The sequence below is a fragment of the Gobio gobio genome (assembly GCF_949357685.1).
Source record: "Gobio gobio genome assembly, chromosome: 13".
Lineage (NCBI taxonomy): Eukaryota > Metazoa > Chordata > Actinopteri > Cypriniformes > Gobionidae > Gobio > Gobio gobio.
The window spans coordinates 30760456-30787567 of record NC_137106.1 but is presented as its reverse complement, the minus strand read 5'-3'; the positions used below and the strand labels follow the sequence as shown (position 1 = coordinate 30787567).

General features: G+C 40.0%; 1 protein-coding gene across 3 annotated transcripts in view; it reads left to right on the top strand.

The window, feature by feature from the left end:
* Window positions 1-10801: 10801 nt before the first annotated feature.
* Window positions 10802-27112, top strand: part of bcl11ba (BCL11 transcription factor B a) — a 47057-nt gene continuing 30746 nt past the window's right edge. For 2 of the 3 annotated variants that reach the window (XM_079833332.1, XM_079833330.1), the window contains exons 1-2: window positions 10802-11938; window positions 24139-24522. In XM_079833332.1, coding sequence (XP_079689458.1) covers window positions 11881-11938; window positions 24139-24522 — 442 coding nt within the window. In that variant the 5' untranslated portion in view covers window positions 10802-11880. The remainder of the gene's footprint in view (window positions 11939-24138; window positions 24523-27112) is intronic. The other variant, XM_079833331.1, reaches the window with a different exon arrangement.

Below are 27112 nucleotides of genomic sequence, written 5' to 3'. Positions count from 1 at the left end.
GAAGCTGTGCAGGGTTGTCTTGCCCTGACAACCAAAAACACACATCTTCGGTGACATTGTTGATGTCGTGAAGCCCTGTGACTTCAGCGCAGCCGAGCAAAGCGCTTTGATGGGCGTACTGCTTTCGCTCTGGTCCACGGGTGCGCCCGCGCCCTTCCCCTTAGGGCCTGTTTAAAGGGGGGGGGGAACACTCAGTTTCAGTCAGTCTCATGTCAATCTTGAGTACCTATAGAGTAGCACTGCATCCTGCATATCTCCGAAAAGTCTTTATTTTTATTATAATTATAAAAGAAAGATGCGCTGTTCCGAGTCTTTCCGGAAAAAGCCGTGCGGCTGGGGCGTATCGTGTGGGCGGAGCTAAAGAATGTCGAGCGCGCGCCGCTGTTACTGTGTTGAGTGCGTCTGAAAGCTGCGTCATCCCTAAAAGCGGGGAAAAACTTTATTCAACATAAAAAATGGCTTTTAATCAGATACAGCCATACATCTATGATCCGGAATCAGACCCAGAGGCTGAAGTTGAACAGGAGCAGCAGCAAAAACGACTAGAGCAGGACGTCAACTATGTGGTATAAGTTACACTAACTATATAATATGTTTAGCGGCTTGTGTTATTTAGAACACCATGTCAAGCGCGAGTGTTACAATGTGTGTGTGTGTGTATGTGTGTGTGTGTGTGTTTACGCGTGGTTTGTGAAGACATGATTTGTAGTAAGCGGACTGGTTTTGCGCGTCAGGCTAGTGTTTACATAGAAAGACATGGAATAGTAGCGCATTTGAATGAAGAACCACGCTTATTTAGTTCAACATATTTCCCCATTCTTTGTGTATTGTTGTTTGGAGTGCTTTTACAATACACAAACATACACATATAGTGGCCAGCTAAACAAATGTACACACACTATACATCGCATGCTCCATTGATCAATACGTGATCATGTTTGGGCTACTTGATGGGCATAGGCAAAAACAGACATTTGAAGCAGTCAAACCTGCGGTTCCAACGTTGGGACCTTTATCGTTGGGACCGCTCCATCCTTCAGTATTAGGCGATCTGAAAATCCGGCGTCGAACTGGGCCTTGTTTATAAAACAATCGGCACCGAAATGCAGGGAACAGACATAAATATTTGCGCAACTCAGTTGTTGATCCGGAAAAGCAAATTCCATCTGTACGAGCCAGCGCTTTGATGGGCGTAGCCTATTGCTTTCACGCTCTCTCTCTCTCTCGCGCGCGCGCTCTTCCGGTAGAATTGTCTGTACGGCCCATACAAGGAAATTCCGCCCTGTTGACGTCAAGCGGACCCATGATCGAAAAAAACTTTCCGAAACTTATGACTAACAGGAAGTACTAATTTTGGCAAAGAAATACTCCCATCAAACGTCCACCTTAGCTTATGAAACGGTGTCCATGTTTAGCATGGGAATCCAAGTCTTTAACAGTGCCAAAAGATCAGTATGCATGAAACAGCATTTCACCCCCCCTTTAAGGAAATTCCGCCCCATTTGACGTCACATAGGCCCATACTCGAAAAAAACTTTCCGAAAACTTGCGAGAAACCTGAAGGAGTATTTTTGCCACAGAAATACTCCATCAAGCGTCTAACTTAATTTTTGAAACTTTGTCCATGTTTAGGATCGGAATCCGAATCTTTAACAGTGTAAAAAACTCAGTATGCATGAAACAGCATTTCACCCCCCCCCCCCCCCCCTTTAACCTTTTTCTTTTTTAAAAACTTTTTTTGCATAAATTGCTTAGACTAGTCTAACAAATTGTCAGAATACACAGTGCATCGCAGTTTGTTGCGTATGGGGCTGCTTAGGGATGTGCTGAACACACAAGTACGATCCGTGGAGGCCCCACCTCACAACTTACAGGACTTAAAGGATCTGCTGCTAACATCATGGTTCCAGCCCAGCACACCTTCAGACATTTTTTTTTTTTAAATGGTAAAAGATGTTATGCAAAAACAAAAAGAAACATTATCATCCCATTATGCTTGGAGAATAAAGCTCCGTTTGTCTTCTTTCAGATGATACCACAACTATGCTCATACCCCAAAGGGTTTAGGAAAGACAACAATTTGAAAAGGGGGGTGCGCACCAAGAGGTCAAGTTGGTTACATAAAAAGGTAGATTGGTCTAACCGAAAAGTAAGAAATTAGCCCTACTAATTGCTTATTGGTCAGACTTATAGCGGCTTTGGTAATGGCCACGGGTTTCCTCATTCTCCAAGCACAACGCTTGCCTCTAGAACAACAAGTCATTATTTTATTACTGCCCACTTCTTTTTAATACAAAGTGACATCCATTTAACCGATTACATAAATAATCACAAGGAAAATCTATTTGGGGAAAAAAAGTGTGTGAGCTGGAGTGTGAAAAGATATCACGGTTCCTGCGAGCGCTGTGCACTGTATTGTGTATTCCACCTTTTGGGCTAGTGTAGCATGTAGTGTGCTGATGAGCCATCGATTTTAATTCCAGATAGAGGCAGATTGAACTGATAATCACAATTCTGTCTAAACTAATTTATCAGTCACCTCTGCATAATTAAGGGCAAGCACTGTATTGATAAGGGATTAAAGCGTACTCGGATACAAGGCAGTACATTTCCTCTAACGAACGCATCAGACAAGACGCACTCTATCGAACATTATTAGGCTAAAAAGGTTGATTTATCCATTCTTGAAAGATCTTTTCTTCTGACACTTTCTGCGTTTTGAGATAGACGCTCATGTTTTTAACATCTTGCTTAGTTGCATGGCTGGAACATTGTATTGACCAATTAGCATCCAGGACCATAAACATCCATTTTTATCCTAGGTTCCTAATCTTGTGTCTTTTCTCTTATTCTCGTTCCTCCCTGTGCAATGTGGCACAGTCTGGCTGAAGGGGCTGACATTGAGATGGTAGATAACGCTCAATGACGGAGAGGCCGTTTGCTGCTGATCCTGGGGTGATGAATCGCACGAGCAGAGTGAGATGAGCTCGGAGCGTGGAGGAGAGAAATGTGAAACAAGAAGATAGTCAGTGGAGAGGCCAAAATTAAGGCCCTGTCGAGACTGCGATGAGGGGTTGGGAGAGGGGGGACATGGCCGGCCTGCGAGGACCCCGTGTCGAGCCTGCAGGAGGGAGCGTAGTGTGATAAGGAAAGGTAGGACTTAATCTTCTAAAGTGCTGATGGTGCTGGATGGAGAAGACTACGACTGGTACTGCCGCTTTCAAAAAAGGACGCCATTATTCACCATCAGAGTGCAGGGCCCGCAAAGATTGTACGCCTGTGTGTGCGTCTAAGAGATAGTGTGTGCGCAAAGACCCATTTGTGTAAAGTATGTATGGTGTCCCTCGAAACGCTGATTCCTGATAACAAGTCACGGCGACAAACAAATACAGCAGGTTCAGCCTGTGGGGTCACTGTGTGTGTGTGTGTGTGTGTGTGTGTGTGTGTGTGTGTGTGTGTGTGTGTGAGACATGTTGATTAACTCTGTCCACCGCTTACAGTCTGGAGTGAAAGAATCTGCATCACTGCTCAAATAGCAGTCTTTACATTATGATAGCCAAAAACATGATTTACGTTATAAAAGTTAAAGTTGCAATCTGATTGGATGGGCCGAAGCTGTCTGATATACGCACACCTGTGACAGATTAAAGGGTGTTCACCCAAAAATGAAAATTCTGTCATTTACTTTCGTTCATCTTTGAAACACAAATGAAGATATTTTAACGAAATAGGGACAGAGAGATCTTCCTTTTTGGTTTCGAAGATGAACGAAAGTCTATGTAAATGATGACAGAATTTTTTTTTTTGGGTGAATATCCCTTTAATTGAACTCTATATTAATGTACCAAATTTGCTACAAAACAGTTTTTTTCAAACTAGGGTAGCAAGGGTTTGCTTGGGGTCTGCGGATCATTTGAGGGAGAAAAAAACATTTTTTTAGTACTGTCAAAGTTAACATGTTAACTTAAGATATTAATTAAATAAGTTTAACGCAACTTTTTTTTTTTTTAGGAACATCTGATTTATTATCTGATCTTTTTAATTTGATATTAGTACCGTTTCATTATGCGTTCAGGTCAAAATCATTTTATTTTTAAAATTTCTTTCTTTTCATATTTTACTATTTTTTATTTATCTGGAAATTATGTATAAATTAAAATGTATTTATTTAAGCATTATTTATAAATAAAATGTATTTATTTATTTTTCAAAATGTATTTTATTTATACGTTTTACTCGATTAGTGGGTAGAAAAAAGATGGACTGTCAACATTCAAAGTAAATATTCTCCAGATAATATTTTAATAATTTGTTTTGACATCAGTGCGGTGATGGTCATTGTTTGTCTAATTCAGTTTGATGTTAGTGATGCAGAAATTATTCGTTGAACATTGGGATCTTTATTCATTGTTGTTGCCTCCATTTTATAAAAGGAATTGCCCGTTTAAAGGGATAGTTCACAGATATTTATATTAAGATAGATATAAAAAAATGTCCTGGCTTTTCCAAGCTTTATAATGGCAGTGAATGGCAGCCCAAAATTTGAAGCCCAAAAAAAGTGCATCCATCCATCCATTATAAAAGTAATCCACACGGCTCTGGAGGGTTAATAAAAGCCGCCTTAAGTGAAGTGATGGGTTTGTGTGAGACCAATATCCATATTTATTTAACACGTTAGAAAGTAAAATATCTAGCTTCCGGCGGACCGCCTTCCGTATTCAAACGAATAAAGCATAACTAGCACGCCGATGACGCCGGTCGTAGCGCGTTTTGAACTGCGAGAGGTGCTACACTTTCTTCGTAAGTTGAATACTGAAGGCAGTCCGCCAGAAGCTAGATATTTTACTTTATAACGTGTTGAATATGGATACTTTTCTTACAAACTTCTTACGCTTCAGACAGCTTTTAATATCCCCCCGGAGCCTTGTGGATTACTTTTATAATGGATGGATGCACTTTTTTGGTTTTCAAATTTTGGGCTGCCATTATAAAGCATGGAAGAGCCAGGGCCTTTTTTTAATATAACTCCAATTGTATTTGTCTGAAAGAAGAAGGTCGTATTATACACCTAGGATGGCTTGAGGGTGAGTAAATCATGGGTTAATTTTCATTTTTGGGTGAACTTTCCCTTTAAAGGCACAGTTAAGCTTTATGTTGTGCTTAACTTTGGTAAAATCATTGCCATGCATGACCTCTTGTCACTTTATTAAATCATCTGGCAGATATAAGGATGGTTGTGGCAAAGCTGTTTCTCAGTCATTCCTGAAGGGACGATAGCAAGGTAACTGGATTGCCATCGTTCTCTTGTATCCTGACGCTTCAAAAATGGCAGTGTGAGCATTGCTCATGATTGCATCATTGCAACATGCCCACAAGAAAACAATGAGAACTAATTTGTGTCATCATTTTCGTACTTTGCAGCAGTTGCGCCTGGTCTTCTTGTTGAAAGCGTGTCAGGCCTTTTGATATGGTACAGCCCCGAAACCATCCCGCGAGCTCTCGGTGGGAGGACACGCGCGTACGCAATCCCACACACACGCATTTGTCATCTCTTGATGTAAATGAGCCCCGCATTTACGGCTGGAGCGGCGTTATCGGTGTGAACCGGGAGTGACTTCTGTGTAAGGACGGCAGGAGATGGCGACCGTACTATACATCACTGTAAAGATGCACACCTCAGGCTAACACGGTCATCTGACCAACCCTGAGTACGGAGAGGGTACGGGGCATTAGATTATAGCAGATTTAATGATGGACAGCTTTATGCCACAAATACCACAGTGATGAAATGTGCTGCCAGGGGAAACCGGAGAAAGGGACAGCTGAGCAAAACTCTGTAGTCAGCCTGACATCAGCCAAGAAGCTGAAGGATAAAGACGAGATCTTCTTCACATTTCTTCGGTTTAATCCCTGTGGTCTCCTCAAACGCCAGATCTCCCTTTCCGTGGTGGTTTTAAGTCGACAGGCCGGCACTCTTACACCTCTCCTGAAAGTTTCTCCGCAAAGCTTGTCGTGCATGTGTGTTAGAAACGAGATGATCGCCCCATTTGTGTTGGGGCTTATGAAGTTGCATTAAGAGGTTGGGTTTGTCCCTGTTTATCTACTTAGACTCCTTGATGGGCCGTCACTCCCGCACTCCTCTGCAGATTTAGAGACGCGGCAGCCGGCAGCTGTAAATGATGTCAGCCCAGAGTGAAAGAGAGCTGTTCCTCTAAACAAAAGCAGGCGATTAGATAACCACCTAGGGGATGGATAACCATGGGGCTGGGACTGAAAAGGTAGCTAATTGTTGTGAATGTGCGCCTTTGGCAACGTTCAACTTTTCGATCTGATGCCAGGATTCGCGGGCCCCGCGTTTTCTCTCGGGAGCGGTGGAATCAAGCCTTTGTCCGGCTGCCAAGCAAACCGATTTAGTCACACTCTGTTGCCATTTTTCTTTTCAAACAGTCATGTTTTACCCCCCGGACCCACTCACCGGGTCCCGGAAGGTGCAGGGAATGTGCCCGTCCCAACAGGGATCGGTGATCGGAGTCGTCCCGAAAGCCCCTGGGCAGAAACAAAACTGTTTGGTTTTATTTGCTGGCCTGAGGTGAGCGTCGCCCACAAGATGGCCACCAGGCCTTGAGCTGAGTGATGACAGGAGGCTGAGATGTGATTTATCCGACGGTCTTATCGCTCACATCTTTTATTGCTTGACAAAGCCATGTCTTTCCATTTTATCTCTTTTTTTCCCAATGAACAGCAATTAAGGCTGACATTCCTTCAGATTCACTAGATTAATGTTTCTCTCTTGATGGTGACATAGCAGGGGTGGGAGAAAGTCGGGGACAGATGAAATAAGATGAATCTTCATAGACTGATCCTAAGCTCTATGATGAGGATATGCTGGGTGTGTATTCATATTCATTGTGATGTTTAGTGGATTTTAGATTTTGTTCCCGAATTTCAAAAACATTTGAAAAGTAGGAAGATTTTGTCCCCCTCTGTGAAAGTAATTTCCACAAATTAACATTTCAATTCTTTGTTTTATGTTCACAGTGCACATCAGGCTATTTTTACAATCTGAAATCATTTTTAATATAATGCATAACAACATGTAGATTTATAAATCTGTCCGTTTTTATCAGCGCATTTGTTTTAATAACTTTTAAATTAGCTATACACTCTAAAAAAAAAGGCTCGTAATCATAGGGGAACCTTTTTTAGTGCTATATAGCACCAATTTTGGTGCTTCAGTGGTTCTTTAGCGGTTCTTCAGAGGTGCTATATAGCACCTTAGTCAAAGAACCGGTGAAGAGCCTCTGAAGAACCACTGAAGAACCTCTGAAGAACCACTAAAGAACCACTGAAGCACCAAAATTGGTGCTATATAGCACTAAAAAAGGTTCCCCTATGATTACGAGCCAAGAACCATTTTTGGTGCCATATAGAACCTTTTTTTTTTTTAGAGTGTATTACTATCTTCAAGCAAACAAACATCCGAGATGTTTGTGATTGGCTTATGCATTGTGAGCAGTTTTCCAAGTGGTGTTTGAGAGATGACAAGAAGTGAAGTAAAACCAAGGTGACTTAATTGCTCATTAAACATCTCTCAAACTATCTAGCTCTGAATATAGAGTTCAATCGGCATCCTCCAACATACAAAGTCTGTTCAGTTCTTTATTATAAAATGTCGAAGAAACAACATATCAACATGATTTATAATTAAACAATATTTTAATAAAAGAAACTCGTTAGAACACAGTTTTATATTCTTTATTCTCTTAATGTAAACACAACGTAAATTATGGTTACAAATTGGGTCATTTTGTATTTTCAGAAAAACATATGTAGATAACTAATTCCAACACAATACATGTTAGCTATTCTAAATGAAGTTGGTTGTTTCATTTTGGCATGGGGAAAAAGAATTATGATGTGTGAAATTGAAGGAAATGGGTGTTTGAGATCCAAGCTTGTGAATTTTTATGGCAGTAACTGGCCAATAGAGGGTACTGTTGCATTGCAAGTTCAGCACTTGGGAAAGCTAGATTGCAAATACATATATCTTGTCAAGTGTGGTGGACACACTTAGTCCTTATAACTGAACACAAATTTTAAGAATTTAATGTCCTGGGTTTGACATCACATATGAAGATATTTATTGCATGAGCATTGCAATATAAAATACGGTGCACTGTGTCTAAATTCTGGTGAAGTGAACTAAATTTAGAGTTTGTGCTTCCAATATTTGATTTGTGATTCACCTCAGCAAGGCTGTAGGCTTGTCTGTGTTTTATTCTGTTAGTACTTTGTTTTTAAAGAACCGCATTTAGAACTTTATTGAGATGCACAAAATGAGTTTTATATCATTGTGGCATTGCCTTCTTCCATAGGCACATGTATGGAAGTTGTCTTTTATAGAACTAGTCATACATGAAGATGCGTGTGTGTGTCCGAATTCCATGATAAGCACCTGAAAAAATGTGGCCCAAAATATAGGTAACTTTATTAACATTGAAGCAAAATTGATTCATATCATTTTTAAATAATCGTTTTACACATTTGCTGAGGTGAACAAGAATGAAAGACACCATTACTCTCACTGCCAATGTATGGAGGAGAAAGTTTGTTCTCAGTTTTTTTTTTTTTTTTTTTGGACTGAAAACTGATTTCAGTCAAAAATATTGTTATAGAGACAAATGCATTGGCATTTAGCAGGAAAAAAAAAACACTCAATGCAAAACTGAGCAAAGTACAGGATGTGTCCAATGAATTCATGCAATAAAATAGGATTCTCAGCTGTGGGTAGCCACTGCTTTTCAGAGAACATTTTATGTTTTTTTTATAGGGAGAATAATCCAGCAGTAGCAGAGCCCATATCAGCTACAGCCTTCTCCAATCCTGATTTCCAGGAAGATGATGTGTCTAGATTTGAACATTCTTGTAAATCATAAAAATGTCTTTTTTTTGGCAACAACTGGAATTTCAAATGTATTTCAGTAACTCTATTATCTATCTATCTATCTATCTATCTATCTATCTATCTATCTATCTATCTATCTATCTATCTATCTATCTATCTATCTATCTATCTATCTATCTATCTATCTATCTATCTATCTATCTATCTATGGATGTGAAAGTTGTGGTGTCGTTTACAGTGGCAGGATATACGGCATTGTTGGCGAGGCTGTGCCACCCAGCATCACATCCCATGATGGATTATGAGCAGACGGATCAACGCGTTTGGGCACTACCTGCCTCTGAACTGGCACAAGCCAGCCCCTTTGGTAGCGCCAATGCTCTTCGGTTAATCAACTGTTGAAGGTACAGACTCTATACGAATTAAAATGGTAATAACTTGTCCCGTTCCCCTCAATCCCATACCATTAGCTTACTTTTCCACAGCATGTTTCGAAATGCCTATCTAATTGGTTTCAATTTACACTAAACATGTTCACATCGTACACGTTACTATAATTAAGTGCTATAGCAATAACAAAAAGAATGCCTAATTACACGCAGTTCTAGAAAATAATTACATATTTAGTGCTTGTAGTTCATTAGTTTTCCTCAGTGTTAACACATGTATGAACACTAAAGTGTGACCTCTTATTTTTTTAATTGAAGTGTCATTTTGAACAAACTAGCTGGTTATATAGAGTGACACTTCTGAGAAGCCCAGTTAAAAAAAATTGAACTTTAAAACAAAGGTGCAAACTTGAAAATAATTACCCAGAAATGGGAATTGAATCTATAGTGTAACATTTGTAGAACCAACATTTAAAAATAAAATAAAGGTTGGTTCTAATAAGAAAAAAGTTTAAAACACAATGTTAAAGTACCTAGAAACCAACACACTGATCTGAAGAACCTGCCCCAAAAACAAAAATGTCATTTTTTACAAGACAGTTACGTTTTTTGCTAAACCTAAAACCGCAGAAGAACCTATATTTTTAACTTGCATTTTCATTTATATCTCACATTTTGTTTTTTTCTTTACAATTTTCAAATTTCAGTGAGAAATGATCGAAAAAAATCTGAGCCACATGACCAGCTTTCATATTACTGATGCACGCTGAGTGTAAAATAGAAGCGAAGGAACGCCGCTTGCATTTCACCCAGTAAACTCAAATCATGCAAGTATTTGCACAACACACCTCCCTATTTTCATTTCCTCCAGTATTCAGTCTTGCGTTTCCACGCATGCAACAGTTTAAGTCTAGCGTTCATACATTTGTTCAAATGTGATCATATTTTTAAATGACAATAATGCATGGATTTAAATGATAATTAGATTGCCTACCTAAAAAAGATTAAGAAATGTACATTGAGCACTTCACAATAATTTTTCTTCTTTCTGATTTTTTCCCCTTCTTCAAATGTGGGTTTAATTTAATAATGTCATTTCTGTAGGACATAAAACACATAAGGAAGAAATGTGATGTGAGTATATCAACGCCTGTCTTGTCTCATGTAATGTATTGCTTGTGAGGTAAACAGCACACTTATGTCTCACTGAAGTGTATTCTTTGTGCTTGCATTCACGCTTTAATCTTTCTATCAAATGATTTGAGATTTTCCGATTTGAATGTTTCCTGTTAATGCATGCCTATCAATAGTACAGTTTCCCTATTGTTTATTTTATTTTTTATTTGCATGCATGAAATATGTAAATGCAATTAACATAAGTACGGGCAAATATTTTTTTTTTCATATATAAGCTATTTGCAACATTTCCCCTTTAAATGCATTACAAACGTTGTAGTGCATGCGATTTTGCATTGTTTTATTTGCACTAAAGCGGATACAGACAAGCAGTGCGCCGGTCTGTCAGGTGCTGTGTGTTTGTGCGCGTGTATGTGTGTGTGTATGCGTGTCTGTGTGTGTGTGTGTGTGTAAGACAGCGGCTCGCGATGTCCACGCTCTCCACCACTGTTCTGGTGATCCGATAGTTGTGAAAAGCCACCACTAGTCGCCCCCAGTGCTCTTGCAGTCTCCAATTTTCTTTCCCACTGTAGACTTAACGTCACGTCCGCACTTGAACTTGAATTTTATCCCATTGTACGGAGGCAGCCCTCGCCACAGAGACACAGAGAGCTCCCGGAGAAGCAGGACTCCGCCATCTTCATAGAGGCAGAAAAGGGAGAAAAAAAAGCTTCATTCATTTGGAAGGGAGGTGGCAAGTCCATGTCCCTGGTCTCCAGTGCGCAAAGCCGAGTAGGGGAGCAAGTGCAAAGAGTTGGAGAGAGTGCAAAGTAACCGGGCATCGCATGCACTTAGAGCCCAGGAGAGAAGAAGAACTGTCCAGTGCTTGGCACAATCAAGTGCCAAGTCAAGGAGAATTTGGATTCGTTTCATCCAATCTAATAAGTAATGACCATTTTTCTTTTTTAGAATTATTTTGACTCAGAGAAGAAGAAAAAAAAATCAAAATCAAACTGCCTTTGACAAATCCACAAGGCGCAGACCGGACGAAGAGAGAGCCACCACAGGGTCCAACCTATCCAAACGCACCGGGTATCTCAATCTGAGACATTTCCAGTGGTTTCTTCACAACTGTCACTCGTCAAGGATATTTTCGCCCTCGGACAGATCGCGCGCGGCACACAGCTGAAGTGCATGTGTGTGTGTCGCTGAGGTACTGACGGTCTGCGCGTCTCTGGTCATCTGGAGAGCCGGAGCGCAAAGATACTTTCGCTTCTCTCACATTCACGGGACCCCTATCTCTATCCACGGCTCGGAGCTGTGGCAGTTCTTTGGAAGTCCCGGGAAAAGTTTGTTACCGAGGGGGGGAAAGCAAGCCCACGCCACGGCCACGGACACGGAGGACAGAAGACGCGAGCCGACTATTCCTTGTGCGGGTCTCTGGGCGATGCCAGTGTAAATGCCAGGGCAATGTCCCGTCGCAAGCAGGGAAACCCTCAGCATTTGTCGCAAAGAGAAATTATAACACGTAAGTCAATCTTTTGATTATTATTTGTGTTTAGGTGGATGTTTAGCGATTTCTGTCTAGGAACGATCTTGTGGTGTCCGTGATGAACTGATTAGCTTATATTAAAACGCGTTAAATCATTATAACCTTCTCAAGTAGAAGAACAGAATTAGAACAGTCGAATTAATTCAATTAATTGTTAAGATATTTATGAGTTCGGCTTTAAGCAAACAGACAGGTTTATAGACTTGCTGTAAACGAATTAAAAAGTGATTTGCTTAAACTGTATTTAAAGAATTAAATAGAACCATTTTCTGCTCTACTTTAAAAAACAAATCTTTCTTTTAGTCTTGGTTCTGTTGTTTAATTTTGATATCAGGGAGTTTGGATTAATGTAAGAATTGTTAGCAGGCCATGAGATCAGATTAAAAACTTTAAATTGCATTGATTATCGGAGTATTTGCAAAGTTTATGTGAAGTCAAGTTTAGTTAGTTTAAATTGAAGCGTAGGTTGAGCAAGGTGTGTGTTATTTTAGTATTTAAGCATCATTAAATAAATTATGCAAATTTAGGGTAAACATGCTGTATTTTTTATTTTCTCTAGTAAAACCCATTTATGAATTGGACATTTTATTAGGCTATATATGTTCATTAAAATAATTGATTGCAAGAGAAAATAAATGTTTAGTGCATGTTTTATTTTGCTCACAAAAATGGCTTGCTTGAGTTGTAGGCCTGTCTTTTCAAATCCAAATGCAGTGTAACTTTATCTGTCGTGTTTTGTTTTAAACCAAAGTCTCTGCACTTTTTTTTCCTTTTTATTTTACAAGATATCTGTAGTAGTTCTCAAGGTGAGAAGCTACCTGTAACCACCGAGCACAAGAACAGTTTACGGTTTTAATTTTGCAGTGCACACACTGCACGATAGCAGAGAGATTGTGTTGTTGCTGTTAAACTAGGTTAAATTGATTGTAATTGTTCAACATTTGTGCTTTTAAGTCTTAGACGTGCACTTGAATGAAAAGAGGTGTCGGGGCAAGGAAAACGATTTAGTTGAAGTGGAACTTGATGTCAAAGGTGATACAAATGTAAAGTATGTTTACTTGTACTTTAGCTGTTAAACTGAATAAGAAAATACATTTTTGAATCGGCTTCTCACACAACTCACTCTTCTATGCAGTGCTTTTACTTTTGTGGAGAAAACAGAAGTTTGCAAAATCAATACGAGCGTACACAGAAACAAAGGAGGCGTAGGTCTAATAATGTTTCTCACACTTAGCTTTGCCCCCGAGTCAAGGTTGTGACTGTAAAGCGTAGGTAATGTGAGGAACATACTGAAATAGAGACTTTTCGTGACAAAGTTCCAAACAAAGACAACAGTTATATTCTATTGCTTGATAATTTCCTTTTTAGATTTCGCTCGACTCATAAATAATTTGTAGGGTATACACATGTATACAAACTCACATCCAGCAACTCATTTTAAAACGTGTGTATGCAACTGTCGCAGTATAAAAATATAAAACAACTTAAAAGTCAATGAAATCTGTCCTGATTTAGTTTCATATTCATTCTTAAGTGTAGTCTACAGAGCATAGATAATTCATAGCAGAACCCTAGTGATGTAATGCCACCCAAATCTGCTTTGTGTTGCAGGGTTAAGGCCATGCATGCTGTGCATATATGCACAAACACACACCATTCTTTTGCTAATGGCTTGATCTGTTACTGTACGTACACATATGTACGCCGTTGCACTGTAAACATTTAGCATGCCTGTGCTTTTGTGTGTTTGAATTTGCTGTTGAGTCTTATGAATATGACTATGACTTATGACCGACTGCGAATGGAGATGTTATTTAAAGCTTAATGCACATGATTTTGCTTGGTTTGCATGTTGCTAGGTTTGCCATAGGGTATGCGCTGCCCTTTTTGTGTGTCGTCCGCATATGCGATTATGACAGTCGTTTAAATATATTTTTCTCATATTTAAATGTGCCCCAGCATGTGCATGCATGCAAACCGATTTAGTTTACTGCATAAATGGCCTCCGTTCAATATGCATGTAAAACAATCATTCTGGTTTAGCAGAAAATGACCCTTTTTGAAATTCCGTCGCTATAGTTATCACATGTCCCATCAGTCATTGCATGTACAATGGCTGTGGTTATTAATTTGGGCTTTAAATTTCAGAATGCTCCTGTTACACCAAGGAACTTTCCCTGAGTGCTTTCTCTCCCTCACACACACACACACACACACACAAATGCAGACGTGCACATGAGTAAAGCAGACGCCAGTTTAGACATCAAGCTTTTGTGTTTTTTTTTCTTTCTTTTTTTTACATGCACGCAGTGAAAGAGAGAGAAATGAAGGTGGTTGACTTTCTCCTTCTTAGAAACTAGAGATTGAAAGGTGTTCATTGCATCACCGGTGAATGAATATATAAGCTTCAGAGAGGTTCCTTAAACGTATAATGCCTTAGTGGTTTTTATGCAGAGGGCATGTAGGCCAGGTGCTAGCAGATAGTCATCTGAGCTCAGGGGTACGTTCATTCCTCGTAGTTCAGAATTCTCATCACATGCTGATGTGTACGAGTTTGTGGCTACGGTTTTGATGTAACGAGTGTTTTTGTTTGTGCTAGGCACTGTATGAATTTTTCGTGCACGACAGCGTGTGTGCAAATGTGCAAGCTCAAAGGCCAGCTTGTTCACTCTTATTCTGTTTGATATGTGGCCGATTATGTGAAATGGCTTCAAAATTAGCATGGAGACAGGTGATACATCTGGGGGTTTTTTTCTTTGCAATAGTCAAATTTTGCTTTAAATGTCAAGGTCAAAAACACAGTGGTCCCAACCTCAAAGTTTTATTTTTGAGGACATATTTGGAGCTGTAAACAAGGGTGTGTGTGTGTGTGCATGTCTGCTCGTCAGCATGTCTTCTGTGGTATTTAGTTTTGTTAACCACGGTGTCTTAGCTGGATTAGCCTCGAGTTAGTGAGAGGCAATTTTTGTCTGCTCAAGTGTTCAGGAGAGAGAGAGAGTGTGTGTGTGTGTGTGTGTGTGTGTAGTTACGTCCATGGTAATTTATGTGTCCTCGGCGTGAGTGATCTGCAAACTTTGCAGTGCTGTACATCAGTAGTTTTAATGGTTTATCAGCCTGTGGTTGTGTGCTACATTACGCCACTCGAACGAATATTCTATAAACCCAGTGGTTTATTAGTTCTGCGTGAAATGCGAACGGATAACGTATTTTCTTTATATATGTTGGAATTTTCATTATTTTATTGACTGAACTGAAAGTATTTAAAAGTTTTGTAGTTTTCTAATACGAATGAATGATGAAAATCACATATCTTGTTCTGTAAGTTACCATATACATTTTCTTTAATGTATAAGTGCATTCATGTGAGCGTGTCATCACTGAATTGGCTGAATTTAAATGAGATTTTTTTTTACACCTGTTCAGTTTGTCGTTTCAGTGTAGTGCCTTTTTATACAGTAGGGATTTAAAAATAAATCAAAAAGCGAGTTAACAGATGTCCTCTTTAAATGAAGGAAATCAGATGACAACGAGAAGGTAATTTTTTCTCCGGTGAATTTTGAAATTGTAATACATTTTCAGCTCTTGCTTGAGATGCATGTTTCACACAGGAAACTCTTTCAGAACTTTGTTTTGAATGCCTTTAGGGCATCAATTTTAGCCATGACTTCATGTCATCACATCTGAGAGAATTGAATTTATGATAATAGCTCGGATCAAAACACATTCTTACCTGTTTGGATATAAACATTAACGTATTTGGTTATAGTAACTAAAAAAGTCCAGATATTTGGATGCAGGCACAGGCATTAATACAAGAGGTGTGCAGCTGCAGACATGCATAACACATTGTCTTTTTATTTTATTTATTTATTACAAAAACATTTTTTTTTCTTTATTTATTTGTCATTTGCAAAAGTATGTATAAAATAGGCAGGGTTTTATTTTATATTATTTTAAGTTGAACTAAACAGGTCTAAAAAATATGTTCAAGTTGCCTTTTTTAAATGCTAATTTTATTAATTTCTTTCATTTTTATTTCATTTTGTCTGGGTGCTGAAATGGGCCACCTTGCATTTGCAGTGCAGAGTTTGCTGGCCATGACCTGCTAGGGGGAGCTCTAAGTCTGCCAGAGGGGGTGGAAGGCAGTTCTCAAAAAGTGTAAAAACATATTTCCTAAATGTACTTAAATGGTTAAGTCGAGTGAAATAGGGGGCTGCGGCTTCCGACGACTCTGCATAGATGTTTCAAACGATACTGCCATTAACACACATGCTCAGACGCAAACTGTCAACGCCTCACAGCAGCAGCTGGTCTTAAAACATGATGGCCCTGTCATTCTCTCTCCCTTTTTTTTAACTTTGTCTTTAGCGCTCAAACCCTTATTTAATTATTTACAGTGAGGGTTAGTGCTCATTTAGATGTGTAATACGTGTATGATAGGTGTAGCTTTAAATATAGATAGAGTGACACCAAAACAAACAAATTTAGGTTGAACGTCACCTCGCTCGTTTTTCCAAGCGTGCTTAAAAGTGAATGATGAAGTGTCTCTGGAACTTGTGGGCCCCTCTGACTGAGGACCTATTGTTCTTGCCATCTAAATAAATAAATTTGAGTCTGTGATATAAAAAATGGTAGCCTCTACAGAGCTTACACTCTCCACATAACAATGGGCAAAATGTCTGCCTGGCACGTTTGATTAATATGCTTGCATATTCTCTCTTCCTTTCAGTTTCAGGTGCCTTTTGTTTGCGCCACGAGCGGGAGAGTGAGAAAGCCCTCTCTGATGAAATGTACAGAAGTCTATGGCTGTCTGTCAGTAGAAACGCATCAAGGCGGCTGAATCCTTAGGACGACATCAAAAGTGGGCATAGTTTTCCATGGCTTGATTTATGAGACGCGGACACTCGTAATAGTGGCTCGAGTGTTTGACGTCCCACAGCTGGCTGAGTTCTGACCAGCTCCGAGCATGGAAATGCTGCGCTTCCTGAGCATCGGATGAGCGTGTTGTGTGGGAATGTGTTACTAGTTCTGTGATTATATACGTTCCTTTAGTGTTATTTCATTAAAAACCAAGAGAGATGCTAAGCTTCAGGTAATATTCTAGCTACCCATAATTCCTCCCATCTTCTTTCCTTGTGAAAATATTAGGTAATATCTCCCTGATGAGATTTGCAGATAAAGGGTTAGTGATGCTTAGACGGGCTCCCAGTGGACATCATCATGTTAATCTCCTTTTACCTGCAAGACAACTCATTTTCTTTTTTTTCCCCCCTTTTTTAATTAAACAATGGACTAGTGCCGCCGCGGCGGCCGAGGATCACGCTTTTAAAATTCCACCGCCGCCGTGTGCCACGATGATCCCTGTTCTCTTCTTGTTAACAGCTTCATTTGCACATGCACCACGCTTTGCGCTCACACATGCACGCCGCCACCGCGCACGCATTTACTAGTGTTTTAAAACCTCGCCGAGGCGCTTTGCATCTGCACAGAAGCACTCTGCAAGCTAAATATCCTGAACAAGTGTCGTTCTTGTGTTTTATTTTATAGGATTTGCGAAGGCCTTCAGGCTGACAGTCTCCTAAAACAGGATGGTGTCACTTATTGAAGAGTGTTTTATGTAACACATTTTGACACAAATTTAGCTATGCAAACAGGTCGCAGAGACGTTTTTAAACAAGAGAAAACAGGAAAAACTAGAGGCCTAGCGCAAGGCGGAGGTTTGCGGTTTGAGCGTTGGTGCGCTTGACTGTAGGTTACAGATTAATGACGGACTAATTAATTCCTGATAAATTCCTGTAAGCGCCGCTGATACGTGTGCATGTGTTACACAGGCCTTTTGCACGTGCGATGAACGTGAAATGACTAGAGAGACGGCTGCCGTTGACTCGCCACCTCTTTGTCAATCTGTTGTGTGTGTGTGTGTGTTTGTTTGTTTGCGTGCCATCTGAGAGGAAGGCTCAACCCAAATCCAGCCTGTCCTACTCAGCTAGCCTGCATCTCTGTTATGTGCTTGGGTAGCGGGCGGCTCAGAGTGGGTATTTCAGAATTTTAGTTTGTGGGCTGGTGTGGTGAGGTTTGTGTACGTAGCAGGGCAAATAGCGAAGCCCCCACCCACTGCTTCTGCTCTTGTGCAGCTCGGGCTGATGGGAAACATAAGAAAATAACGCACAAACAGTAAAGCGGAGCTTTTATTGTTTGATTAGACCCTTTCCCTGGCTTTCATTTTCAGCACGCTCTCCCCTTTGCGCGCACAGTTCTGTGAATGGCTTTAATTGGCATGGGGTAAATCTTTATATCTGGACAGCATTATAAAGTCTTTCAAGATTTAAATACGAAAATTTATGGACCCAGTAAAAAACAATATGAAATCCGTTAAATGGTGTGTGTGTGTGTGTGTGTGTGTTGTCTAATTAGGCCCTAACAGTTGCAATGGCTAAAAAATCCTGTTTGTCTGAGACTTTTCGTCCTGATATCGCTACGGAAAATCTCAGCAGCTCAACTGTCAGCCAAACAGCGCTGAGCGTTAATGGTGAGGTTTGCAGGGTGACAGTCCGAGGATGAAAGGTACCCTAACGTTGGGCTGCTGAAGCGCTGTTACGTAACACGCAGACCTTTGTGTGCTTTGGAGGGAAAGCCAGACTGTATCGTGATCAGCCAAATACCTGTCAACAGCAATTTGGTTCCTCACAAACAAAAAGACTTCGCAAGTATGAGTCAGAGGGTCCATGAACAATGGTGCGCAAATCCAGAATGGAAAAGGATAAATCCAGAACTGTGCCTTGTGATGTGTTCGTTTTTGGAAGCCATGTCTTTTTTTAGTTTTATGTTTTCTAGAAATCCTATTAGTGTGCATTCTGACTCAGGCTTATTTTTGAACATTTCCACGTTTTACTAATTGCAGGTAATATGTGGGTGAAAAATATTGCCTACTGTATTTGTGCTTTTTTCATTCAAAAATGTAATTGAGGTAAAATAGTAAGCGCATTTTATCCAAAGTCGAGATTTCATTTCATGTCATCCTTTTTTAGCCACCTATAAATATTATTAGATTAGTCTTACTTCCGCTGTCCCTCACTGTCTTTCTCTCCGGCTGCCAGAGAGTGCTTGATAAAGACAAATAACATTTGACATTTCGGTGGCCCTGATAGAATTATATGGAGTATTTGTTGAGGGATCAGAGAAAATCATGAGCTGTAATGTTACCTTGGTGACAGCATTGTTATCGCTGGTGGATGAGAGTGTGTGTGAGAGTGTGAGTGTGTGTGACTGTGAGGAATTGCAGACTCTCACCTGTTTGCCTAGAGCAGGAAACGCAAACCGTCTGATCGGGCCTGCGTAGTTCAATCTCGTATCTTGAAGAGAGTTACCTTCAAGATCTCTTAAAAATGAAAATTCTGTCATTTATTCTGTCGCTTGTCTTTCCAAACCTGTACGACTATCTTTTCTCCCCCCACCCCCCTGCGGAATGCAAAAGGAGATGTTTGGAAGAATGTCTGAGCTGCTCTTTTCCATGAAAGCACCAAGATAGTTGTTCATAAACTACATTCTAAAAATGCCGTACAGGTTTTGAATGACATATAATGACATATTTATGGTGTTTTACCCACTTATGGATTAGTTCAGACTCTATATTCAAGTCCAAGACTGTACCGTATGTTTACATGATTACAACACCTGGTGTGTGTGTGTGTGTGTGTGTGTGTGTGTGTGTGTGTGTGTGTGTGTGTGTGTGTTTGTGTGTACGGGGGTCCCTTCTTTTGAAGTGCGTACTCGCGGCATTGCTTGCAAGCAGCGTGTTTCCTGTGGTTGGCACAGACAGAGAAAAAGAAGGGGACAGAGGGAGAGAGAAAATTTCAGCTGCGCTCGTTCTTTACCACTCTGTTTTTTTTCTCCAGCTGTCACTTTGATTCAGGTCTGTGCTAGACCTATGACACATTAAACTAACGCTTTCCACTCGCGCACCTTAAATTCTCTCCCACAGTACAGCGAGGCTGCAATCTCACTCTCACCTCCTGTTATGCAGTCTGAGAGCTTCACTCTGCTTATTACTTTATTTTATTTTATTGTACGACTTATTACCTGTTTGGCGAATTATAGCTGTTTATATGAGTCTATTACAAATGTCAAAAATATGCACTGTGGTTCATGTTGTCTTTTTGAACTTGTAAATCATAGAAAATTACCTCTTCCTGTAGTGGTGTGTATGTAAGGGTTAGTCGTTCCAGTGTGTGTGTGTGTGCATCTCTGCTGGTGCAGCTTCCCAGGATGCGCAAATGCGTGACACACAAACAGGCGCACACGCATTGCTCATGTGCATGTCTGCAAGCAATCTTCATTTATTGGTTCAAATGCAAATGCTTTTTTGTGCATGTGTTCACAGGTGCAAATACAGTTACAGATATAGTCACAGATATATGTAAAACAGTTTTTGTTGTGAGATCTCTCCCAGTGATTGAGAAATGTATTTACAGTGGGGTACTTATATATACATACATGTGTGTGTGTGTGTGTGTGTGTGTGTGTGTGTGTGTGTGTGTGTGTGTGTGTGTGTGTGTGTGTGTGTGTGTGTGTGTGTGTGTGTGTGTGTGTGTGTGTGTGTGTGTGTGTGTGTGTGTGTGTGTGTGTGTGTATATACACTCTAAAAAATGCTGGGTTAAACATAACCCAAGTTAGGTTGAAAATGGACTAACCCAGCGATTGGGTTGTTTTAACCCAGCAAATGGGTTTTTTAAGCAAACATTTAACCCAGCCGCTGGGTTAAAACAACCCAAATTCTGGGTTATTTTTAACCCAGCATTTTTTAGAATGTGTGTATATATAAATGTGTGTGTGTGTATGTGTATGTATATATATATATATATATATATATATATATATATATATATATATATATATATATTATCATATACATATATATATATTTATATATATATATATTATCATATACATATATATATATTTATATATATATATATTATCATATACATATATATATTATCATATACATACATATATATATATATACACACACTCTAAAAAAATGCTGGGTTAAAAATAACCCAGCATTTGGGTTGTGTTAACCCAGCAGTTGGGTATGTATATATGTATGTATATATATATATATGTATATGTGTATATATATGTATGTTAAAATAAATATTAACATATTAAAAAATAGGGCTTAATATGTGTGAATGTACTGTGCATAATTATTGTATATATTTGAATACACACACGTATATATTTAAGAAATATTTGCATGTATATATATATTCATAACATTTATATTATATATAAATATTTTATATAGAAATATATTTAAAAAATATTAAGTATATACAGGCATGTGTGTGTGTATTTATATATACATAATAATTATACACAGTACACACATACATTATGTCAACACAAACTTTTATTTCGGATGCGATTAATCACGATTAATCGTTTGACACCACTAATAAAAAAATAATTTATTTGAATTATGTCACTGCAATGTAGTCAGTGTCACAGTCATAATTTCAGTGCAGTGTATTACAAAGGTTGATTAGTCTCTGTGCAGGCCTTTCTCTTTATTTACATGCAGACTAATCTAATGCACAGATGGTCTGATATTGCCCGGAGGAGGTCTGTGCTCCACTCCTATATGTCTGAGTCGGGGGGCTGGATTTGAGGGGGGTTGAAGTACCTTAGTCATCTTCAGTTATTTCCTTCATCATGGTGCAAAATCTGAACCCAGTGAGCTGAAATAAGATATTTTTGAATACATCATGCTAACTGAAATGCTTCCTTAATAAAATTAGCAAAGTGTTCAGATGCTGTTGTTTAACAGGATGCAGATCTGAAGTCACTCTAATGTAGTACGTATCGTCTGAAATGGAGATAAGAGGGGGTTTAGTGGTTTCGTTTTCAAAGCTGCATTCCGAGCTTGACATTACAAATCTGTCCGCATTCATAATTTGGACCGTGGACAAATTGCAGATGGGTGCGCAGGCTGCTCGTAATTTATCATCGAAAATTAGTGGTTAGGCAGTTCCTCTGGGAGATGTAAACAGGGCTACCTGTGTTGTGTGAGCAGAGTGGTCCGTTCCTCCATCTTTGTCTCGCTCGGCGTCTGTCTCTTCTCATGCCGTTCCACGGTTTCACTCGCTTCTCTGGCCTCAGGGAGGCTTTTAGGCCTTGTACTGGCGAAAAGCGCATTTAAAGATGAAAACAATCGAATACATTAGATCCTAATATGCGAGTAGTTCCGCAAGGTAGTTGTTTCTTTAAAAACATCTCGCATTTGTCATTTAGGCTCTGGCAATTTGAGAATTCCGCCCTTCATTCTCCTTCCAGATTTATGTGCACTTCAAAAATCCGCACCTGCTCACTGTTTGGCTCTAAGTGTTGCTATGGTAGTGTTTTTCTTCTTTTTTCCTGCTTTCACCCAAATCATGCAGCGTGTTGAGTAGAGAGAGCATGAAAGCAGTGACAGGAAGCTGAAGAGTGTAAAGTGGCAGTCAGAGAGGTGTTTGTCTAGATCTTATGATTAGTATGGCGCAAGGATAAGCTGTCAAATGTAACATCAACAGAGCTGTCTGTCAGGGGGTCCCGAGGGGGCTTTGTCAAGGGCCTCTACTGTCTTTGATAAAACTGCTCTTGCACTCGGGCTACAAAGGGCCGATTGTGGCCGCAGAGTGGAAGGTGAGGCTGAAATTTCAAAATGGAGGCAGAGGGACTGAGGTTGTCCGGCGTACTCTGTGGTTTCAGCGCCCGTCGCTCCTCGCTGTTTATCTAGGTGACAGAATCAACCAGAAGATCTGCAGGGCCTCTTGCTCTCATGGCTGTGCAAATATCTCTCACAGCCAAAAACGGAGCCCTCCCTCCTTCCTACTTGCTTTTTCTTTCACTCTCTTCTCCCTTCAGACTCGCTCTCTTTCTGTTTCAGGTCTGGCGGTCTCATTCTCAGCCTCACAAGTACTGTATTGTATATTAATAACAGTTCTTTGCTCTTGGGTCTCGGCCTCACATATGGATGTTTATCAAGAGTTGGCTGGTTACAGGACAGAACACGCCGAAACGAGACTGAGGTGCCTCGTGTGTGGCCGCTGGGATGATTAAATTGAAGTCTGCCTTTATTTTCTGCTCTCAAAGTTTAGTGGGACTGTCATGGGACATAGGTGAACGCTTAAACGGGCCCCAACATTCATTTCCTTTATTTTAACAAGCTGCCAAATAACAAAATGCTAAATGACCTGACCCTGAACTCTCAGAAAACGTGTGATTGCGTCTCAAGTTCCACACCATTTGTATTTTATTTCAATTCCCTGCACTGATGTGTTCAAGTCAGGTTTTTGTTTCATGAATTAGTGTATGAAGGTGGCTAGGGAGGCAGTTTTGGAGGGAAAATGCATGGGTAGATTATGGGGGGCAAATTATGAGTTGAAGATGAATCGACGTTTGCCATAATATTAAACAGGAAATAACTTCGAGTGATTTGATTGGATTGTGAGGGCATATTATGTTTTGCTGTGATATTATTGGTTAATATTTTGTGTCATCCCCAGTGGCCAAGTGGCCAGTTTTCCCCCCACATGAATTTGTGTAGGAAGGCAGGTGAAAGAATCTGGAAGAGGAAAAATGCATGGATGGATACAGTATTAACAATTAACATTTGTAAATGCATTTCATTTGCATAAAGTGGCGCATTTCAGAATGAAACGGGGTGTTAAGCAAGAAAAGAAAAGTTGTATTATTATTATTGGTTAATCATTTTACTCATCCAAGTGGCCAGTATTTTATTTTGATTTCCCATACTGATGTATTTAAATAAGGGTTAAAGGATCTGGAAGAGGGAAAATACGAGTTAAAGATTAATTGTAAATGCACTTAATTTTGGATGTGAAACAGAATATTATGTGGGAAATAATCTAGGGTGGGACTTTGGGATTTTATTTATCAGTATCTGATTAGATCGTGAAATTGGATTAAACGTGTTATTCTGTGGTGTTATTGGATAATATTTTTCCTCACCCGCATGGCCTCGGTTACATCAGCAGAACTGAAAGTAATTTCAGAAGTAGACTAAGTTATTAAGATGAAATCATTTTTTATTTGTTTAGACCACTGCACAGAGATGTTATTAAGATTTCATGTTGTCTCAAAGCACTTCTTTCTTTTGGTCTTCCTCGTAGCAGAAGCTGAGCATGTGGATGCGGGACTGGCCGTGGCTGATCTCCACTCTCACCCGTTGCTGGATCCCAGCATGCCTGGGCCTCTGCCTCCGGGCTTGGGCGACCACGACCTCCTCACCTGTGGCCAGTGCCAACTAACCTTCCCACTGGGGGACATTCTGCTCTTCATCGAGCACAAGAAAAAGCAATGCCAGGGTCTGACGACTGGCCACGGCTGCTACGACAAGATGGCGGACCGCAATAGCCCCTCGCCGCCCCGCGCCGAGCTGAGGAAAGTGGTGGAACCGGTCGAAATTGGAATCCAGGTGACACCTGAAGAGGAGGACGAGAGACTGTTGACGCCCCTAAAAGGAATTTGCCCCAAGCAAGAAAGTGGCCTGGCAGGTAGGTCAAACTCTCTCAAGAAAAGTTTCGAGCAGGCATAAGAAGCTGACGCTAATGAACTCGCACGTTCTCTCGCGCCAGCATGTTTTCTAATACTGATGTGCGCAAACGTACACTTACAGCCTGCAGAGTTGCAGACAAAGGGAGACACGCACTCATTTACCTCAGTAGGACTCTGGGCGTCCTGTAGTGATTGTGATACCGCTCATCTGCGAGCCTCAAGAGAGATTGTTTTTCCTTCAGCTGATTTCATTAGGGGAGCCTACGCCGCGCAAAGTGAAACATCACATTACTGACTCAAAGCCCTAAAACCCCCTGAAGGACTCTGGTAGTTGAAACAAATTGTGCAAGACGTGACGGAGAACTCACCCTACTTTCATGGAGAAATCCAGCCTGAGCCATCTGCTTAAAAGGTGAAAAGCTCATTAAAATTCAAATGCTCAACAAAAAAAAAAAAGAGAGAGGGAGGGAGGGAGGGAGGGAGGGAGAGGAGAGAAGGAAAGAAATGGAGTAGGATTAAAAGAGTGAGTTTCCTATTGAATAGGGGTAAAGAGGCAGTTTAGTTTAGTCCAGCTGTAGGGAGAGAACTCTCCCAGTTATCTTACAAAACAGCGCAGTCAAGTCCTTCACAAAGAAGCCGGAGGGATCTTGGGAAATGGGTCTCATAAAATAATATTCTAGGTTGGACAAAGTTACCGGGGGAAACGCAGGGGAGCGGCTTATGACACTGCCTCGGTTTTTAATAACGTCGTTTTTTAATGCCTCACAATCCTTATTTGCGAAAGTTACCCGCGGCATCGGAGACAATTTATTCCGTGCCACCACAATGCCTCGTGTATTTAAATGTCTGTAATAATGAGGCCGCTGCTAAATTACTCAGTACCTCACATGATGCAGGCAGACTTCACTCCCAGACTGACTGACTGGCTGGCTGCTCGCACAGAGAGAGTGTTGGCGTCAGTTGTGAAATATGATGCAAGCATCCACACAGTTACGTGCAAACTGTTCCACTACAGTTCATCAGTGATGTTTTTTTTTTTTTTCTTCTGAAGACTGACTGGTAAACGTGTGCTTTGCTAACCACACAATTTGCTAAATAAAGAGATTAGGTCAGGGTCCAAAAGTGAAAGTTTTAGGGCACCGGCAAATATTCACCTTTTATGTTATTTTTTATTCTATAATTTATTGATAATAATTCATTTTGAAATCAAAATAATACAGTTAATGGCTGTTTTTTTCTTGCATATTAGTGACAAACAGTGGAGTAACAAAATGTGAGGATAACACTTTTTTTTTCCCTTTCCTCTAAAGAAATGTACATATGTTTACATATGTGTGTTGTGGCATTCTAGAGGAAAATATATGCAAGCACCCTAAATGGACATTTTTTTATGATACATTATTCATTAAAGTGACAGTCATGATACGTCAGCAAAAGTTTATAAAAGTTTATTTTTTAAGTTTAAAAATTATTATAGGTTAAGTTAATTTCACTTGCAATTGACATTTGGCGGGCGTATCGTATCGTCTTTGTCCTTTTTTATTTTTGTAAAAATACTTTAAAAACCTTTAAATGACTTATTCCTGAGTATACAGAATTTTTGTTCTTAACAAAAATCTCTTTTTTTTTAACTGTTAAAAAACAGCCTGTATTTTTAATGATACAAAGAAAACGATCACTATTTATCTTCTAGTGCGAATAAAAAAAAAATTGTGATTACCCAATTCATGTTATTTCAGTCAATGCCATACAAAATGACTAAATCTCTCTTCATTTTGAGTCACCATTGTGGTAAGATCCGCATTGAAAAGTAGTTTTAATCTCATTTAAACTTTAGAATTTGAAAAATGGGATATTAAAATGAAAGCTGAACATTTGCCTTTGTAAATCAGCAAGAGTAAATTTTACACCTTTCATTAATTCAGGGCTGGAGAGGGAGGCAGTTCGCAGAGAAGAATATAACGGCAGATGAAACATCCTCTGAAAGTGATTAAGACGCTTGAATGTCAGCTTGAGCATGCGGCTAAACACTCACAGGCTGCCTTGTATTCATAATTGCCTCCCAGCAGGTTAAAGTATTCTTTTATGCTAAACCTTTCCCGTTCCATTTGTTCTCGACGTGAAACAGAAAATGACACGCAAAAAAACACTCATCCACTCCGCCTTGAAAATAGCAGTGGTACTCTTGCTCTCAAAGCACAGATCATTTTTCATGAATTTGTTTTTTTCTCCTATAATATATCCATCTGCTAGCTTCAAGTGGAGAAACGGGTGAGAGCATGAGAATGCGCGAGAGAGATGTGGATGAGGAAGACCACTTCTGGATCCATCGATAAGATTCCAAAAGCCAACTCTGATCATACCAACGTTATTTTCACAAGAGTTCCCTGCACTTCCAGACCCTCGCAGCTTTTTTTCTTTCTTTTTCGGCCAGAGTGCATTTTGATCTTTTCATTTAACCGTCCGTGTAACCTTGACACACGAGCACTGTTGTGACAGGCCTTAAACTCCACCGCTTCATTCCCACATGTCAGCCTCCATCACATCAGCCCGTCCTTATGTGATTCACCATTAGTCCAACGGGAAGAG